We start from the raw sequence: 20,844 nt of genomic DNA on the forward strand, positions 1-20,844 counted from the left end.
CTAATCCAGAGGGTGAGGGGCTTCTTCTTTTGCCATATCAACTGTTTTTGGATCTTTAAACAAACTTTAAACAACTTTTAAATCACTTTTAAAAAGTTTGGCAGAGTTCGCAAAACTTTTCCGTTAGCCGCGGCTTTGATCTTTTAGCGCTACCAAGCTCGCGCAAACAGTTCAAAGGGAACAGGCTTCCTTTTAGAGTTTCCTCTGCAAGCAGTGCTCTTTAAACTTGTGAAATAATCCAAATTTTTAACTTACAGAGTTTCTTTGGAAGTTTCTATGTAGGAAGTGCCGGGTGCTCAGGTCTGGCGGGATCGCTGCTTTGATCCTCCGCAGGCAGCCGCTTCTTCAGTCCCGTGCTGGAGCTCCGCTCACCCGATTCTCCCCCTTACGAGGGTAAATCAGGAGCGGAGACAGCACGTCTGGGACCCACGAAGCCGTCGGTCCACGGGACGCTCTTCCCGTGGCTTTAAGGGACCCGTGGCGCAGGCACGGAGCTCCCTATCGCCTAACGGAGGACGGAGCCGTCGGACTCCCGTCCGCCATTGACTCGGCACCTAACCGGAAGTCCACTGGGTGTGACTTCAGGCCAGACGCTGCCTCTCAGCCTAACCTACCTCACAGGGTTGTTGTAAGGATTCAATGAGGAACGGGGGGTGGGGTGGGGGACCATGTTTGGCACCTTGCTCTCCTTGCAGGGAAGGGTGGGATAGGAATAGAATAAATAAATACTTGTGTGGGAATACGCTTTAGCGTCTCCCGCGTGTGCAGCCGCCGCGCTGATCCTTCCGCGCTGCTGCGCGCAGAAGGAAAAAGAAGATCCGGTCAAGGACATGGTGCTGGAGTCGGGATCCTTCCGCTCCAGCTAAAGCGCGCCAAAAAGCCTCCATATTAACGGTTATTGAGCTGTTTCCCGCCCAGAAGGGCTTGTTAATGCTGAGTTGTAATTGGTTGGTGTTATGCTGATGACGATGTATGAAACGCTAATAAATAGCCCCTGCCTCAGTTTGAGGCGACGGAGAGCTCGCTTGCTACCAGTGAGTGCACTTCAAGAGTTGACTGCAGTCTATTTTGTTTTCGGCCTTCTTCTGCTGCTTCGGCTGCCCCTTTTCTTCTCTTGCTACCTATCGCTTCTTCAGCCCTCTTTAATTCCTCCAAATCCTCACGTCCATCACAACCTGTTGGTGCCTCCAAGGGTGAAGTCAAACGGCTGGAGAACCGCAAAATAGAATAGAATAGAATAGAATAGAATAGAATAGAATAGAATAGAATAGAATAGATCTTGATTGTCATTGTCCCCTTGTGGGAACAACGAAACTCCACGGTTGCTGCATCAACTCAAATAAGACACTCCACATAATTTAAAAATACTAATAAACACAGTACAATACAGGACAATATAACAAATGAAATAAGATGACTTCAGAGTCCAGAGTTTCCATTTAAGGCCAAAATGGCTCTAGGAAAGAAACTGTTCTTGAGACGGCTGGATGTCGCTTTTCTGCTTCCTAAAGTCCACCACAAGCTCCTTTGCTTTCTTTGTATTTATAGCTATAGAAATTGGAGTTCTTGGTGATATCCAGAAGTCAAAATTAAAGAGTCCAAGAACTCTGGCCAGGCGGGAGATCAGTTTCTAAGTCTTCAAACAGTTTTATTATTATGGTATTGAAACAAATTCCAGTTGAAATAAATTCCAGGACAAGGCCCTGTTTCGATAATTCTTCGTCAGCTAGATTTTCATGGTCAAGGTGTACCAATTCTCTGTGTGCTTTCAGATGTCTTCTAAAAGTGAGATAGTTGTTTATCTCCTTGACATCTGTTGGGAGGGCGTTCCACAGGGCGGGCACCACTACCGAGAAGGCCCTCTGCCTGGTTCCCTGTAACCTCACAGTGAGGGAACTGCCAGAAGGCCCTTGGAGCTGGACCTCAGTGTCCGGGCTAAACGATGGGGGTGGAGATGTTCCTTCAGGTCTACTGGGCTGAGGCCGTTTAGGACATGAAAGGTCAGGACCAACACTTTGAATTGTGCTCAGAAATGAACTGCATGCTGAACAACTGCAACAAACTTTTGCTGTCTCCTTGATCCTTGATCACCTGTCTCCTTGATCCTTGCCCATCCTGGCTTATAAAAGCTAGCCGGGAGGGGCTGGGCGATGGGCTGCGCGGGGTGGTGAATGCTTCCCTCTGTGAGGAAGCCTTCCCAGCCCCGCTGAAAGAGGCGGTTATTAAACCGCTTCTTAAAAAAACATCTTTAGACCCGGCCAATATGGCCAACTATCGCCCAGTCTCAAATCTACCATTCTTGGGCAAGGTGATTGAGCGAGTGGTTGCTGAACAACTCCAGGCACGCCTGGAAGAAGCGGACCATTTGGATCCCTTCCAATCGGGATTCAGGCCTCACCATGGTCGATGATCTCCGGCGGGCTAGGGACAAAGGTGAGAGCTGCTTCCTAGTTCTGCTGGATCTCTCAGCGGCCTTTGACACCATCGACCATAACATCCTTCTAGACCGGCTAGAGGGGTTGGGAGCTGGAGGCACTGTTATACAGTGGTTCCGCTCCTTCCTCCTGGGCCGTGTTCAGAAAGTGGTGGTGGGGGATGAGTGTTCAGACCCCTGGGCTCTCACTTGTGGGGTGCCTCAGGGTTCTGTCCTCTCCCCCATGCTTTTTAATATCTATATGAAGCCGCTGGGAGATATCATCAGGGGGTTTGGGCTGGGTGTTCATCAGTATGCAGATGATACCCAGCTCTACCTCTCTTTCAAATCAGAACCAGTGAAGGCCGTGAAGGTCCTGTGTGAGTGCCTGGAGGCGGTTGGAGGATGGATGGCGGCTAACAGATTGAGGTTGAATCCTGACAAGACAGAAGTACTGTTTTTGGGGGACAGGAGGAGGGCAGGTGTGGAGGATTCCCTGGTCCTGAATGGGGTAACTGTGCCCCTGAAGGACCAGGTGCGCAGCCTGGGAGTCATTTTGGACTCACAGCTGTCCATGGAAGCGCAGGTTAATTCTGTATCCAGGGCAGCTGTCTACCAGCTCCACCTGGTACGCAGGCTGAGACCCTACCTGCCCGCGGACTGTCTCACCAAGGTGGTGCATGCTCTGGTTATCTCCCGCTTGGACTACTGCAATGCGCTCTATGTGGGGCTACCTTTGAAGGTGACCCGGAAACTGCAATTAATCCAAAATGCGGCAGCTAGACTGGTGACTGGGAGTGGCCGCCGGGACCACATAACACCGGTCCTGAGAGATCTGCATTGGCTCCCAGTACGTTTCCGAGCACAATTCAAAGTGTTGGTGCTGACCTTTAAAGCCCTAAACGGCCTCGGTCCTGTATACCTGAAGGAGCGTCTCCACCCCCATCATTCAGCCCGGACACTGAGATCCAGCGCAGAGGGCCTTCTGTCGGTTCCCTCACTGCGAGAAGCAAAACTACAGGGAACCAGGCAGAGGGCCTTCTCGGTAGTGGCGCCCGCCCTGTGGAACGCCCTCCCATCACAGGTCAGGGAAATAAACAACTACCTGACATTCAGAAAAAACCTGAAGGCAGCCCTTTTTAGGGAAGTTTTTAATGTTTGATATTTTTGTATTTGATTTCTGTTGGAAGCCGCCCAGAGTGGCTGGGGAAATCCAGCCAGATGGGCGGGGTACAAATAATAAATATTATTATTATTATTATTATTGCAGTGTCGGATGCTTCTGTTCACAGTCCATCAGACACGCAAACCATCTTCCAGGATGCTCCATTCCATTTCTCTTGCTACGGGTTCTCCTGTACAGTCATACCTCGTGTTGCGTTAGGTTCATGTTGTGTCCTTTTGGCTTGCGAACGCGGCAAACCCGGAAGTGTATACTTCCGGGTTTCGCAGAAGCATTCTGCGCACTTCGCACATGCGGAGAAGCACTGCTTTAGTTGCAGACTTTTTGGGGTGTGAATGGCACCCCGGAACAGATCGTGTCCACAACTAGAGGTACCACTGTATACCAATAAAGCAGATTAGATAGATAGATACCATATTTTTCGCTCCATAAGACGCACTTTTTTCCTCCTAAAAAGTAAGTGGAAATGTCTGTGCGTCTTATGGAGCGAATGCATGGTCCCTGGAGCCGAATTGCCTAGGGGCCAAAAGCAGATCGTGCTCTTTTTTTTTTACAAAGAGAGAAGGGGGTGTTGAAAGGAAGCCGCTGAACAGCTGTTCAGCAAGTGATCTGGAGAGAGATAAGGCTCCCTTTCCAGCCCCGCCCCCTTGCCCAGGTCTCCATTGTTGAATGCAGAGGGAGGCTGTTTGTTTCCCCAGCGACATGTGACTGGCTGATTAGATTATCTGTCTGGAAACTGTAGAAATGGCTGTAGGACTAGAAGCTGCAGAACTGTGAGTTGAAACCCATAAAAACGGGGCTTTTCCCTTTGCAAAAAAAGCTGCACCACTTTCAGTTGATCCTCAAAATAGCAGGGCTTTTCCCTTTGCAAAAAAAGCTGCACCACTTTCAGTTGATCCTCAAAAAACAGGGCTTTCCCCCTTTCCTCCTCTAAAAACTAGGTGCGTCTTATGGAGCGAAAAATACGGTAGGTAGATTATAACCGCAATTCAGTTTCGGTTTCTGAAAGCCACACATCCCTTTGCGTCTTTCTGTGTATTATAAACCATTATCCAGCGAGGGGTCCTTTAACTCTTCCAGCCAAGTGTTACAGTTTGCTTGTCTCTCGCCTCCCCCCCCCCACAGGGAAGTGATCCAGATTGACCAGTTCCTGAAGGAGACGGCTGCCCGCGAAGCCAACGCTAAAGTCCGCCTCCAGCAGTTCATCGAGGAGCTCCTGGATCGGGCCGACCGAGCCGAGAAGCAGCTGCAGATCATCAGTAGCAGCTGTGGGACGACCCCCAACTGCAGCCTGGGGAGGTGCAGCGTGGCTGGATCCAAGAGCACAGGAAGACCGGTACCCGAGAGACGCCCCCCGTTCTAAGCATATAGGAAACTGCTCTATACTGAGTCAGGCGCATCTGTCCCTCCAGCTCAGTGTTGTCTACACTGGCCGGCAGCAGCGGCTCTCAGGCAGGGTTCTCTCCCAACTCTGCTTGGAGATCATGGGGATTGAACCCGGGACATCTTGATGTACGAGGCCGATGCTGTCCCACTGAGCTGCCCCTTAGCAAGGGGGCAGTTCTGCCTAGCAAATGGCTCTGGGAGGGGGAAGGAAGCAGAGCCAATTGACTGGGCGTGGGTGTGGTCTGAGGACAATGCCAGGGGGCGGATAGAGAGCCTTGCGAGCCCCGTTTGGCCCCTGCACCTGAGGTTCCCCACCCTTAAATTATATTTAATACCCCTCTTCCAGTGTGAACCTACCCAGACCCTGAGATCATCTTCTGAGCCCCTTCTTCGTGTGCCTCCTCCTCGAGAGGTCCGGAGGGTGGCAACACGAGAACGGGGCCTTCTCTGCAGTGGCTCCCCATCTGTGGAATGTTCTCCCCAGGGAATTTTGCCTGGCGCCTTCATTATACACCTTTAGGCGCCAGGCAAAAAAAAACGTTCCTTTTTAACCAGGCCTTTGGCTGATCCGATTTACATCCTATGCCCTTTTAAAATGTGGTTTTTTTGGGGGTGGGGGGTGGGGTGGGGCTATTGGGTTGTTGTTTTAATTTTTATTATGTATTTTGTGGTTTTATATCTTGATTTTATTCTGTGAACCGCCCTGAGACCCCCTGGCATAGGGCAGTATATGAATTCAATAAATAAATAAATAATTTCCCCTGCATTGCAGGGGGTTGGACTAGATGACCCTTGGGGTCCCTTCCAACTCTTCAATTCTGCGCTTCTGTGGTTTAAAAGGTGCTGGTGCTGGTGTTGCTTTTATCTTTTCCACAAGCATGTGATTCACTCACTTTATTGCATTTCATAGAATCCTAGAGTTGGAAGGGACCCCCGAGGGTCATCTAGTCCAACCCCCTGCAATGCAGGAATCTTTTGCCCAACATGGCACTCGAACTCAGGACCCTGAGATCGGGAGTCTCATGCTCTGCCGACCGAGCTACCTCATACGCGGCTCCTTCTTCTCCAAGGAGCAAAAGGTGGCCTGCATGCTTCTCCCCTTCCTCGTTGAATCCCCACAACAACCCTGTGAGGTAGGCTAGGGGGGGATACTGTGGATGGCCCAAGGTCACCCAGTGAGCTTCATGGCTAGGGGGAGGGGATTTGAACCCCGGTCTCCCAGGTCCTGCTCCGACACGCTAGCCAGTGGTTGAGAATAATTCCATTTATTGTCTGCCCTCTACCCTAAGTTCCCAGGGCAGGCCACAACAACAATAAAAGGCAGCGTTTAAAACGACCACAATAATAGGGTGGGCCCTGGTATCAGCCATGGGCCGTTCTGGGGGATTTATTTCACAGAGATCCAGCATGATATTGAAGGCAGCCTCATCCTGGATATATATTGTTTTAATTTTTTTTTGGGGGGGGGTAATAAAATGGTATTAAAACAAACCTCTCCAAAGCACCACAACTGCTGTTTTGCAAGCATTTAGACTGAGCATGGGTAAGCAAACTAAGCCCCGAGGGCCAGATCCGGCCCAATTGCCTTCTCAATCCGGCCCACTGACGGTCCTGGAATCAGTGTGTTTTTACATGAGTAGAATGTGTCCTTTTATTTAAATTGCATCTCTGGGTTACTTGTGGAGCCTGCCTGGTGTTTTTACATGAGTAGAATGTGTCCTTTTATTTAAAATGCATCTCTGGGTTATTTGTGGAGCCTGCCTGGTGTTTTTGCATGAGCAGAATGTATGCTTTTGTTTAAAATGCATCTCTGGGTTATTTGTGGGGCCTGCCTGGTGTTTTTACATGAGTAGAATGTGTCCTTTTATTTAAATTGCATCTCTGGGTTATTTGTGGGGCCTGCCTGGTGTTTTCACATGAGTAGAATGTGTCCTTTTATTTAAATTGCATCTCTGGGTTATTTGTGGGGCCTGCCTGGTGTTTTTACATGAGTAGAATGTGTGCTTTTATTTAAAATGCATCTCTGGGTTATTTGTGGAGCCTGCCCGGTGTTTTTACATGAGTAGAATGTGTGCTTTTATTTAAATTGCATCTCTGGGTTATTTGTGGGGTCTGCCTGGTGTTTTTACATGAGTAGAATGTGTCCTTTTATTTAAATTGCATCTCTGGGTTATTTGTGGGGTCTGCCTGGTGTTTTCACATGAGTAGAATGTGTCCTTTTATTTAAATTGCATCTCTGGGTTATTTGTGGGGCCTGCCTGGTTTTTTCACATGAGTAGAATGTGTCCTTTTATTTAAATTGCATCTCTGGGTTATTTGTGGGGCCTGCCTGGTGTTTTCACATGAGTAGAATGTGTCCTTTTATTTAAATTGCATCTCTGGGTTATTTGTGGGGTCTGCCTGGTGTTTTCACATGAGTAGAATGTGTCCTTTTATTTAAATTGCATCTCTGGGTTATTTGTGGGGCCTGCCTGGTTTTTTCACATGAGTAGAATGTGTCCTTTTATTTAAATTGCATCTCTGGGTTATTTGTGGGGTCTGCCTGGTGTTTTTACATGAGTAGAATGTGTCCTTTTATTTAAATTGCATCTCTGGGTTATTTGTGGGGCCTGCCTGGTGTTTTCACATGAGTAGAATGTGTCCTTTTATTTAAATTGCATCTCTGGGTTATTTGTGGGGCCTGCCTGGTGTTTTCACATGAGTAGAATGTGTCCTTTTATTTAAATTGCATCTCTGGGTTATTTGTGGGGCCTGCCTGGTGTTTTTACATGAGTAGAATGTGTCCTTTTATTTAAAATGCATCTCTGGGTTATTTGTGGAGCCTGCCTGGTGTTTTTACATGAGTAGAATGTGTGCTTTTATTTAAAATGCATCTCTGGGTTATTTGTGAGGCATAGGAATTCGTTCATTTCCCCCCCCCTCCAAAATATAGTCCGGCCCCCCACAAGTTCTGAGGGACAGTGGACCGGCCCCCTGCTGAAAAAGTTTTCTGACCCCTGGTTTAGAGGCAAGAATCATGTCTCGCCAGGGTCTCTTCTGTGATGCTCATGTATGTGGGGGTGAAAAAGGAGGGGGGGAGTTCTGCTCAACCGCTCTGTATCTCATCCCGGGGGGGGGGTGAAGGAGCCTTCTGACCCCCAGTTTCTTGTCTCCGCAGAGAGATAGGCACTCGGTTCCCGGAGCAACAGCACACAGTTCGTATGCGGTTTCCAACCAAAGATCATCTTCCAGCACCGGGTGAGGAATTGTTGGTTTGTTTCATAAAATTTAGACACGGCTTGACTGGGAAAACAAACAACCATTCTCAAAAACGATAAAATAATAAGATTAACTGAGGGAAAAAATGAGAACGATAATTTAAGTGGAAATAAAAACAGGCCAAAAACAGATAAAAACTCGCATCAACTTTCAAATTGTCTGGGTAGCCTTGCCTAAAAGGGAGCGTTTTTTTTGCAGGCACCAGGAAAAGTGACGTGGTGCTGCCTGCCTGATATCAATAGGCAGGGAGTTCCAAAGTGTAGTTCTTACAAATACAAAATAAAATAAAATAATTCCTTCCAGTAGCACCTTAGAGACCAACTAAGTTTGTGTGCACGAAAGCTCATACCAAGAACAAACTTAGTTGGTCTCTAAGGTGCTACTGGAAGGAATTTTTTATTTTATTTTGTTTTGACTATGGCAGACCAACACGGCTACCTACCTGTAACTGAAATACAAAATAGGTATTACATACCCGTCAACTGGCCCAGAACAGAAATGGGACAGGCAAAGGGCTGGTCTGGATGGCCTTTGGGTGCCCCTTCCTGCTAGCGTTTCCCTCCTGTGCTTCCAGAGCCTCTAGCCGTGCCAAAGCCGTCTCCCAGAGCTCCGGCTGCTATGACAGCGATAGCCCTGAGCTGTACCAGGGGGATGAGAACGCCGACGGGGAGTCCTACCAGGGCGGGCAGAACCGAGGTTCGGACAGTGCTTTCGACAAGCCTGGTGGAGTGAGGGCTTCGGGTCTCCGCAGGCAGGCCATCCAGAACTGGCACCGCCGTCCTTACCGAAACAGCACCGAGGGCGAGGAAGGAGACATCTCCGACGTGGGCTCCAGGACCACCGAGTCGGAGGCTGAGATGTGGGAGACCGAGCCCGCGGCAGAGGCTCAGCAGGAGAATTTCTCCAGGTCCAGAAATAGCTCGAGGCTGCAAGGTGAGTCTCCTCTCCTCGGGGCGTGGTGGGTTTTCTTCCATAAAACATATTTATCACGAGGTTTAAGGCAGCTTCTATTGCAGTGGTGGCGAACCTATGGCACGAGTGCCAGAGTGGGCACGCAGAGCCCTCTCTGTTGGCACACGCCATCACACCAGCAGTGCCTTTGTTTGGGGTTTTCAAATTGGGAAGCCGCTTCCCCCCCACGCCACCTCATGAGTAAACAGCTCTCTCCCCACCAGCAGCAGCTTAGAGCAGTGTTTTTCAACCACTGTTCCGCGGCACACTAGTGTGCCGCGAGATGTTGCCTGGTGTGCCGTGGGAAAAATTGAAAAATTCAAGAGAATTACTTTATATATAGTCAATATAGGCACAGAGTTAAATTTTTTTAACATTTTCTAATGGTGGTGTGCCTCGTGATTTTTTTCATGAAACAAGTGTGCCTTTGCCCAAAAAAGGTTGAAAAACACTGGCTTAGAGGCAGTTTATCACTGCAAAGTGGCTGTATTCCTGCCTCCCCACCCCCAGCGATTGGTGGGGGGTTTTTGCATCCAGCAGGTTGCAGTTTGTGTGATTGGTGGGTTTGTCAAGGGTTTTCGTTGATTGGTTGCTGCCTGTGATCCTTGAGACTATGTGTTGTTTCTGCTCCGCGCACCAGAGGAAGTGTTTATAATGCATGTGAGTATTTTTCTCTTCCCCCCCCCCAAAAAAAACCCACCTGTGATCCAAGCCCCTCAAAAAGCTCTGCTAGTCTTGGCAATCCCCCAAGGAAAGCTCAACAACTCAGGGCAGCCCTGCCCCAAAAGCTCATTTTATTACAGTATATTAACTATTATCCCATATTAAATTGCCGTGTTCGCACTTTGTGATAAATTAGTTGGTTTTGGGTTGCAGTTTGGGCACTCGATCTCCAAAAGGTTCACCACCACTGTTCTATTGGGTCAGAGCAACAGTGGCCATTGGGAACCCCCAAAAGTGAAGTCCGCGGGCCTAGAAATTCTGCTGCTGTTGGCATCCATCTGCCTCGATAGAGCAGAGTTGAATTCCTGATGCCCAGAAACATATTTTTAAAACCCCTCGCTGAAGAAACTTGCAAAAATTAAGTCTCACTCCTTAAGACTCACTGATGTTTAGAGCGTTAATTTTATTCTGTACTATTATATTCCAATAGATTGTTGAATATTGCTTTATTTGATATAAGTCATTCATTTTAAAGTGATGTTTGATAATGACTTCCTGTATTGGATCAGATTGTTGTAAGAAGTGTGTCCTTTGTTGTATATGTTGTTGCCGCAAAGTGCCTTGTGTATCGCAATATACAAAAGCAGTATACAAAGGTACTTCGGTTTTCGGACGTCTCCGTTGCCGAACCTTTCGGCTTTTGAACGCCGAAAACCCAGAAGTAAATGCTTCCATTTTCGAATGCGCCTCAAAAGTCAAACGGCTTCTGCTGTGTGTATCTGTTGTTTTTCACAATTTTCTCTATTGAATTGGAAGGCCGCTTGGCTTTTTAACATTTCAGAAGTCGAATGGTCTTCCGGAACGGATTACGTTTGGAAACCGAGGTACCACTGTACCTACAAATTAAAAAGTGAAAGGAAATGGAAAATGAAAACAAAATGACACGTGGGTGGTGCTGCGGGTTAAACCACTGAGTCTAGGGCTTGCCGATCATAAGGTCGGCGGTTCAAATCCCCGTGACGGGGTGAGCTCCCGTTGCTTGGTCCCAGCTCCTGCCAACCTAGCAGTTCGAAAGCACGTCAAAGTGCAAGTAGATAAATAGGTACCGCTCCGGCGGGAAGGTAAACGGCATTTCTGTGCGCTGCTCTGGTTCGCCAGAAGCGGCTTAGTCATGCTGGCCACATGACCCGGAAGCTGTACGCCGGCTCCCTCGGCCAGTAAAGCGAGATGAGCGCCGCAACCCCAGAGTCGGACACGACTGGACCTAATGGTCAGGGGTCCCTTTACCTTTTTAATGTGCCAAGACAACTTTATGGATCTCTTATGTCACAGCCAGGTCTGAAGGAGGGAAGGCAGTCCGGCCAGAGAGAGGAAGCCCGGCTCGCTCAAACGAGGTCATCAGCCCCGAAATCCTCAAGATGAGAGCTGCTCTCTTCTGCATCTTCACGTACCTTGACACCAAGACGCTGCTGAGGGCAGCCGAGGTCTGCAAGGACTGGAAATTTGTGGCACGGCACCCTGCCGTGTGGACCCGGGTGCTCCTGGAGAACGCCAGGGTGTCGTCTAAGGTAAGCCAAAGTCTCGAGACTTACTGGCTTTTGTTTTTTGTGTGTTGTTGTTTTTTTTAAAAAAAATAATTTTTATTTTATTTTACATGCAAAAAGTTGTAACAATACCAAATACATACCCATATTTACAGATTTCTCTGAATCCCTCGACTTCCCTCCTTCCCCTCTATGGGTCCTATTGTCAACATTTTCAACTGCTTATTATTGCACAATCCATATTTTGTATCTTTCCATATTGTCCATCATATTAGTTACATTACAAATGTTGTTAAAATCCTGCTAATGTTTTCATCTGCTTAGGTGGTCTCCTAAGGTAGATTATAAACTTTCCCCATTCTTTCTTGGAAGTTATTGTCTTCTTGGTTCCCGAGCTTTCTGGTCAGTTTTGCCATTTCGGCATATTCTAATGACTTTCGGCATATTCTAATATTCTAAAGGTTGTTTTCTGCTGCTCCAGAGAAGCGGACACGGAGCAATGGATTCAAACTACAAGAAAGAAGATTCCACCTAAACATTAGGAAGAACTTCCTGACAGTAAGAGCTGTTGGACAGTGGAATTTGCTGCCAAGGAGTGTGGTGGAGTCTCCTTCTTTGGAGGTCTTGAAGCGGAGGCTTGACAGCCATCTGTCAGGAATGCTTTGATGGTGTTTCCTGCTTGGCAGGGGGTTGGACTGAATGGCCCTTGGGGTCTCTTCCAACTCTAGGATTCTATGATTCTATGATTCTATGACTTAATTTGCCATTCCTCTCTGGGTGGGATTTTATCTTCTTTCCATCTTTAGGCTAGTAGCATGCCTTTTTTGTTTTTGTTTTTTTTAATTGGACTCTATGATCCAAATATTGCGGCCATTTCCTCATATGTGTATCCTGGTTCTGATCCAATTTTAACCAGAGGTTATAGGATCTTGAAGTTACGCCTGTATCCAAATGGGAGATAAGCAGAATGTCAGTGCCTGGCAGGATGCGGATGAGTGGCGCTTGCTTGGCATTTAATGTCCCTTGTCTTTCCACAGTTCCTGGTCATGCTGTCCCAGTGGTGCACCCAAACACACTCCCTCACCCTCCAGAATCTCAAGCCCCGGCAGAGGGGGAAGAAGGAGACCAAGGAGGACTACATGAAAAGCACACGGTGAGTCAGACCCTCTTGGCAAGCCGGTCAAAGAGACTGACAAGCCGGAAGGTGTGCAGAGGTGGGCAAGCAATATGTTCAAGGGTCTGGAAACCAAGCCTGATGAGGAACGGTCGAGGGGGCTGGGTATGTTTAGCCTGGAAAAGAGGAGGAGACTGAGAGGAGATATGAGAGCCATCTTCAAATATCAGGCTTAGCATGTGTCCACAGTGTGAGGCAGCAACAAAAAAAGGCTATTCTAGTCTGCATCAACAGAAGTGTAGTGCCCTGGTCAAGAGAAGGAATTGTTTAGTCGTTTAGTTGTGTCCGACTCTTCGTGACCCCATGGACCAGAGCACGCCAGGCACTCCTGTCTTCCACTGCCTCCCGCAGTTTGGTCAGACTCATGTTGGTAGCTTCGAGAACACTGTCCAACCATCTCCTCCTCTGTCGTCCCCTTCTCCTTGTGCCCTCCATCTTTCCCAACATCATGGTCTTTTCCAGGCAGTCTTCCCTTCTCATGAGGTGGCCAAAGACTTGGAGCCTCAGCTTCAGGATCTGTCCTTCCAGTGAGCACTCAAGGCTGATTTCCTTCAGAATGGATAGGTTTGATCTTCTTGCAGTCCGTGGGACTCTCAAGAGTCTCCTCCAGCACCATAATTCAAAAGCATCAAAAGAGAAGGAATAGTCCCACTCTATTGTGCCTTGGCCAGACCACACCTGGAATGCCATATCCCATTCTGGGCACCACAGTTTCAGAAGGATGTTGACTATCTGGAAGGTGTGCAGAGGAGGGTGACCGAGATGATCAGGGGTCTGGAAACCAGGCCTTATGAGGAATGGTTGAAGGAGCTGGGTAAGTTTAGCCTGGAAAAGAGGAGACTGGGCTCAATTCAGAACTTGACCTCTAAAGCCTTACATTTCTCAGGACCTTAAGGACCGCCTCTCCTTAAGGCCCTTCTCTATGCCCCCTCTCCCAGAGAGGTTCGTAGGGTGGTAACATGAGAAAGGGCCTTTTCTGTGGTGGCTCCCCATTTGCAGAATGCTCTCCCCGGAGAGACTCGCCTGGCACCATCCTTACACGTCTTTAGGCGCCAGGAGAAAACATTCCCATTTACCCAGGCCTTCAGCCATAAACAACCTGTTAATTTTTTGGGGGGGGGGCTGTTACTATGATTAGTTTAGAATTATGCTGTGTGATATCCTGCTCTGTGTTTTTGTTATTATGCCCAGTAAATTGTGTTGTTTTTTATGAAATCATTTTTATTGCTTTTTCCAAATACAAGGCAGAAATAAACACAAACTAGTAAAAAAACGATATGTGTACAAAGAGATTCTCCGGATCTTGAGACTCTCATTTCAACTGCATATTCATCCATATTCCAATTTTTTATATCAAACCATATTGTCCATAGTGATTTTTACACTACAAGTGTGTCAAAATCCTGGTCTTGTTTCCATCAGCTTACAGTGGTCTCCTAAGTAACTTATAATCTTTTCCCATTCTTTTATAAAGTTTTTACCCACTTGGTTTCGGAGTTTTCCAGTCGGTTTTGCCATTTCGGCATAGTCCATCAGCTTAGTTTGCCATTCTTCTCTGGTAGGGACCTTGTCTTCTTTCCATCTCTGGGCTACTAACACCTGTTGTTCCTTACATTAAAAAGTCTTTTCTGCTCCTTTGATATGTCGCTACCTGTAAATCCTAATGAAAAAGCTTCTGGTTTCTTAACAAAAGTTATTTTAAGCAAAAAAAAAAATCATTTCGTTATATATCATCTCCCAGAAAGCTTCTATTTCTTTACATGTCCACCGCATATGATAAAAGGTACCTTGATTTCTTTACATTTCCAGCAGGTATTTGAACTTGCCCTATACATTTTTGCCATCTTAGTAGGAGTCAAATGCCACTGGTACATCATTTTCGTATAGTTTTATTTCAATGTACAACGTGCCGTAAATAAATTATGTTCTTTTTTTGTAATTTTTAAATTAATTTTCACAATAAACGATCATTACATTAAAGAAAAATAAAAAATAAAATAAAACAATTAGAACATCTATATACACTCTTAATATTGAGTCCACATTTTGAGATTCCTTCCCTCCCCTGGCTCCTTTGAATTATTTTCATTTTTGCATGCCAACAAAGAATCTTTATCTCTTATTTAAGCATAATCCATAACATTACAAGCGTGGTTTTTTTATTTAAAAAAAATCCTGCTAATGTATTGACTTCCTTACATTGCTCTTGTATATATGCAATAAACATTTCCCATCGTTTCTGAAGAAGTGTGCATGCACACGAAAGCTCATACCAAGAACAAACTCAGTTGGTCTCTAAGGTGCTACTGGAAAGAATTTTCTATTTTGTTTCGACTATGGCAGACCAACACGGCTACCGACCTGTAACCATCGTTTCTAAGTTTCCCAGTAAATTTCCACATATTCCATCAACTTAATTTGCCAACCTTCTCTAGTAGGGACTTCAACAAATAAATTACATTCTAAATGTTGTACGCCGCCCTGGGATCTTTGGATAAAGGGATCTCCGAATAAATAAATTTAATGCATTATTAAGTACTGGTAAGTAACTGGTGAGGAGAGCCATCCTTCCCCTGCTCCAGGGAAACCTGGGAACTGTAGTTCAGGCCAGGATCTGGCAAGGTCTGGTTTCACTCAGTGATTCTCTGAAGGAAGCCACGGCATTTAAAGACGGGTAAAACTGCCCTGTGTTTCGTGGTGCAAAGATCTGCCTCGGCTGCCTTAATCCCCTCCGCCTTTTGGACAACTCAATGGTAGAGCACGAGACTCTTGATCTCAGGGTCGTGGGTTCGAGTCCCACATTGGGCAACACTGCAGGGGGTTGGGCTAGATGGCCCTCATGGTCCCTTCCAACTCTACAGCTCTGATGATCTGGACCTTTCTTTTGCAGGGGATGCCTCGAAGCCGGCCTGGAGTCACTGTTGAAGGCCACTGGAAGCAACCTCTTGATTCTCCGGATTTCGCACTGCCCCAACATCTTGACAGACCGCTCCCTCTGGCTGGCCAGCTGCTACTGTCGAGCACTCCAAGCCGTCACCTACCGGTAGGCGGACCAGATGCGGTTCTCAACCAATTTATAAATGTTGCAGTGTGGTGCAGTGGTTAGAGTACCAGACTAGGACCTGGGAGAGAGCAGTGTTCAAGTCCCAACTTGTCCAGGAATGAAGCTCTCCGGGTGTGAGCTTGGGTCAATCGCTGCCTGTCAGCCTAGGTAAAGGTAACAGGACCCCTGACCATTAGGTCCAGTCACGAATGACTCTGGGGTTGCGGCGCTCATCTCACTTTATTGGCCGAGGGAGCCGGCGTACAGCTTCCGGGCAATATGGCCACCACGACTAAGCCGCTTCTGGCGAACCAGAGCAGCGCACGGAAACGCCGTTTACCTTCCCGCCGGAGCGGTACCTATTTGTCTACTTGCACTTTGACATGCTTTTGAACTGCTAGGTTGGGAGGAGCTGGGACCGAGCAACGGGAGCTCACCCCGTCGCGGGGATTCGAACCTCCGACCTTCTGATCGGCAAGCCCTAGTCTCTGTGGTTTAGACCACAGCGCCACCCATGTCCCTCTCAGCCTAGCCCTAGCCTACCTCAAAGGCCTGTTGTGGGGATGAAATGAGGAGGGAGAGAAACAGAAAGAAAACGCAACAAATCTGATGAAATAAATAAGAAGCAGAACCTAACCTTGTTTTCTGTTAGCAAAACTGGACCCTAGGCAGATTCTCATAGACCTTCCTGAGTGGGAGGTCTTCAGCCAAAGATTTTTCTCGCTGTCGGAACGGCATATATGCAAAGCCACTTAATTACCGCCGTTTATGCAAGCTGGGTGGGAGGCCTGCAGCCAACAATCGGGCTAGCCCGTCAATCGGCATATGCAAAATTACTTAATTACTGTAATTTATGCAAGCTGTAGAATGATTCTTTTCCTTCCCCGCCTTGGCATCAAACGCTGTCGCCTGGACACAGAATTCCGTGCTGCAATTGGAAGAAAAACACAATTGGAAAGAAAAACCTAGTAGGGCTAGGGGGTCGCACCTTTTTAGATACAATTTTTTAAAAATAGTCCTGCCCTGTAGTAGCATCTGGAGAGGCACGGAGTGTTTTCCTGGCATCAAGAGAAGGACGTGTGTGTTTTGCCAGCAGATCTTCTGTGTGTCTGGTTGAGCTGTTGTTTTGGGAGAGATGATTGCTTCTCTGGTTCAGGGAGATGCAGCTGTGAGGTTTGGTGGGTGAAAGGGAGCAAAGTTTTAAAAAAGGAATAAATAATTTTCAAAATAGGAAATGGAATGAATGGAAAGGAGGCAGTGGCCAGTTTTACTGACCTTTTTTCTGAGGACGTTAAGTCAGCAGACTGTTGGTGTTTGAACTCCCCATATCCAGACTGGGCTGAGGAAAACTCGGCACATCCTGATTCTGAATAAAGCACCTTCCTGTGTCCCTATGAACGGAAACTGAAACGAAAGGACTCCCTTTGCTCCAATAGTTCATTCATTCGAAAATGTATCCATATCCCCCCTGTGCCAGGAGACAGGCAAGGGCCACCCTTAGCCGATTGGGGAGATGGAGGCCTTTGCCCTCCATCCCAGGCCGACAGCTAAGACCCACTGAGAACACCGCTGACCGCCCAGGAGCAGCGGAAAGACAGCGGAGGTGTGAAATAATAAGGAACCTTTTCTTCGCTTCAAGTCTGGGGGTGTGACAGGCAAACAGGAAGGAGGGAGGCTTGGCGAGAAGAACCGCGGCTGGGCTTTATCCTCGGCGAGATTGCCACGGCGAAGCGGCTTAGCGTGCCGGCGGGGGAGTGTGCAACTGTCCCCGTGTCAGGACGTCTGGGAGAAACCGTGCAATTAGCCCGGCTTGAATGGGCTGGTGAGATTGTCTTAGATTAGGAGGCTGCGCTGGCAGGGAAAACACATCTGGGATCTGCAGAGGAACTGTGGGTGGCTCTCTGCGAAACAAGCGGTTGGGGTGGGCTCGCTTCTGTGAGCGCGAGCATCTCTGAGCATCTCCCGGCGAGCAAAAGGTCACAGCGTCCCCACTGGCATAAGAAAAACTGCTCCCTTATGGGGTATTCCGGAGCCCGTACAGAGTCCTTAAGTGGGTTCCCTATCGGGAGGAGAAAACAGAGGCCAAGCAGGGTATATTGAGAAGCAAAGCAGCTAGTAAGCCGGATCTTTATTAAAGGAACTGTGGCAACAGGGTCCCCCCCTCACCCAGGGGCGTAGCAAGGGGGGGCCTAGGGGCGGACCGCCCCATGTTCCATAATGGAGAGGGTGACAAATTATCAAGGAACAATTACTGCCCTACTAGGGTGGTTCATTTTAAAAAAAAAACTTAAAAACAAAAAAAACAAATGCCTGCTCCAAAGGTCTTATCTTACTATACTAGGGGTTATATAGCTATATATGAAATTTCATGCATATCGGTTAATATCTTGACCCTCCTCCACCAAAATAGCTGTTCACTTCGCTGTTTTCCTATGTCGGGAAGGCTGAAATTTCAGTTCAGTGGAGCACTTACTGTTCCCAACCCCAACCCTGTGGAAAGCCACCTAATTAGACTTTAATTTGATTTTGAGATGTTTTTAGGAAGTAATTTAATTATTGTTTGATTTTATACCAATGTTATACCAATGGTATAAAATTGGTATATTGTTTGATTTTATACCAATGTTACCGGCTACAACCTGATCTTCCTACGCCTCGGGGGGGGGGGTTGACATTTTTTTTTGCCCCCAGGTACCAATTTACCTTGCTACTATGTTATGTATCTGATGTTAGCCACCCTGAGCCAGACTTCAGCCGGGGAGGGCGGGATATAAATTAAAGTTTATTATTATTATTATTATTATTATTATTATTATTATTCCTTTGTAAGAAAATATGAAATGGCGTAAAACCATTTTTGCAGGGGGGGAATCAATGGGGGGGGGGTGACAAGAAATTTTCCACACCGGGTACCACCTGACCTTCCTACGCCTCTGCCCTCCCCACACGCAGGAGGGAGGAGAATCCTGAACAATGGTGCGCAAGCCCTTATAATGTGTAGACTTTTGAAACTGCCCACCCTGCAACCCAAGACCACCCCCCAAAACATCATACACACATCACAGAAGGAGGCAGTGTACAGCAGAAATCCTGTCTGCCAGGATACCTGATAATGGTCACTGATTGCATTACCTGGGCAGCCTGGCCCTTCTTTTTGTGGTGGTTAATATTTTAGTTCCTGAGTCCAGGTCACAGGCTCACCCTAGTCATTCACAAATATGCCCTCAAGACAGGATTTGCAAGCAAACAGACAATGGGAAGGCTTTCCCCATTTGCCTCCCCGACTGCAGAGGAATATTTGAGGTCACTGGGAGAGTCAGAATGGCTCCAGGATTGCTCTCCCATACTGTTTCAGACACATGGCTCATGTATTTAGATGTGTGTGCATTTATGAATTTTTATTCTGTATTTGAGACCTTAAAATTATTACAACACCACAGAGATCAAGCAGGTGTGGTGTGCGTGTTCTGCCGAGTCCAGAGGGATGTTCTGTTTACTGAGCATTCCTCCTGGCTTCCTTGCACAAAGCTTGTGCAAAGGTTGCTGTTGAGAAGTCATTGGTTTGGAGAGTGGGTTGTAGAACAAGGAGTGCCCACCCTCCTTTCATCCTGATTTGTCAGTGCATTTCCCGGTCTCTTTCTAAGCTGCAAAAATGTCTGTTCCTTTGAACAAGTGGGTTTGAGAGCCAGTGTGGTGTAGTGGTTAAGAGCGGTGGACTCGTAATCTGGTGAGCTGGGTTCGTATCTCCTCTCCTCCACATGGAGCTGCTGGGTGACCTTGGCTTAGTCACACTTCTCTGAAGTCTCTCAGCCCCACTCACCTCACAGTGTTTGTTGTGGGGGAGGAAGGGAAAGGAGAATGTTAGCCGCTTTGAGACTCCTTTGGGTAGTGAAAAGCAGGATATCAAATCCAAAGTCCTCCTCCTCCTCCTCCTCCTCCTCTTCTTCTTCTTCTTCTTCTTCTTCTTCTTCTTCTCTTACTTTGCCACTGGTAATGGAGCAGGGGATGCTGCTGCCACTGAGGTCAGGAGCCTAGCCTAAGGGGCACACATGGCCATGCCTGTTGAATACTGGCTACTGGAAACCTCAGGATGGGAGAGGGCTTCTGTCCTTGGGTCCTGCTTGTTGGCTTCCCCTTGGGGCAACTGGTCAGCCACTGTGAGAACAGGAGGCTGGACTAGATGGGCCATTGGCCTGATCCAGCAGGGTCTCCTTATGTTCTTGAGCCAGATCTGTGCCCTCACACAGAGGACACCTTCAAACAGAGGACTGTTCTCTGAAAGCTCTGAGAGCCAGTGTGGTGTAGTGGTTAAGAGTGGTAGACTTGTAATCCGGTGAACCGGGTTTGCGTCTCCGCTCCTCCACGTGCAGCTGGTGGGTGACCTTGGGCTAGTCACACTTCTCTGAAGACTCTCAGCCCCACTCACCTCACAGAGTGTTTGTTGTGGGGGAGGAAGGGAAAGGAGAATGTTAGCCGCTTTGAGACTCCTTCAGGTTGTGATAAAGCGGGGTATCAAATCCAAACTCTTCTTCTTCTTCTTCTTCTTCTTCTTCTTCTTCTTCTTCGTTCCACTAAGACAGGGGTGGGGAATATCTGGCCAGCAGGCCAATCGTGACCTGCCAGGGGGCCCCAGTTGGCTCACGAGACCATTTCCCCCAAACCACACTATCAGTGGGTGGCAAGACAGTGGCGAGTGTGTCCTGAGGGAAGGGGGGGGACTGGAGTCTGACTCAGGAGAAGGGGCCAATTATTTGTGGGGGGCTGGAAACCACGCCTTATGAGGGACCTGGGCATGTTTAGCCTGGAGAAGAGGAGACTGAGAGGAGATAGGATCGCCATCTTCAAATATCTCCCGGGCTGTCACATGGAAGAGGGAACAAGCTTGTTTTCTCCTGCCGTGGAGAGCAGGATTCGAAACCAGTGGCTTCAAGTTGCAAGAAAGGAGATTCCGACTAGACGTATGGAAAAACTTTCTGTCTGTAAGAGCTGTTTGACAGTAGAAGTGGTGGACTCTCCTTCCTTGGAGGTTTTTAAGCAGAGGTTGGATGGCCCTCTGTCCTGGATGCTTGAGGTGAGATTCCTGCCTTGCAAGGGGTTGGACTAGAGGACCCTTGGGGATCCCTTCCAACTCTAAGATTCTGTGATTCTGTTATTCTATGAAGCGGCCGGGAGACAAGAGTCGGAGGCAGGGGCAAGTTCAGAGCTGGAGAGAGGAGCACAGGATGTGTT

General features: G+C 47.8%; 1 protein-coding gene across 1 annotated transcript in view; it reads left to right on the top strand.

Moving 5' to 3' along the window:
- Window positions 1-20,844, top strand: part of FBXO41 (F-box protein 41) — a 68,153-nt gene that overhangs the window by 30,609 nt on the left and 16,700 nt on the right. The window contains exons 2-7 of the mRNA XM_033161028.1: window positions 4,722-4,932; window positions 8,140-8,219; window positions 8,815-9,173; window positions 11,187-11,422; window positions 12,436-12,551; window positions 15,463-15,615. Coding sequence (XP_033016919.1) covers window positions 4,722-4,932; window positions 8,140-8,219; window positions 8,815-9,173; window positions 11,187-11,422; window positions 12,436-12,551; window positions 15,463-15,615 — 1,155 coding nt within the window. The remainder of the gene's footprint in view (window positions 1-4,721; window positions 4,933-8,139; window positions 8,220-8,814; window positions 9,174-11,186; window positions 11,423-12,435; window positions 12,552-15,462; window positions 15,616-20,844) is intronic.

The sequence above is a fragment of the Lacerta agilis genome, chromosome 9, assembly GCF_009819535.1.
Source record: "Lacerta agilis isolate rLacAgi1 chromosome 9, rLacAgi1.pri, whole genome shotgun sequence".
Classification (NCBI taxonomy): domain Eukaryota; kingdom Metazoa; phylum Chordata; class Lepidosauria; order Squamata; family Lacertidae; genus Lacerta; species Lacerta agilis.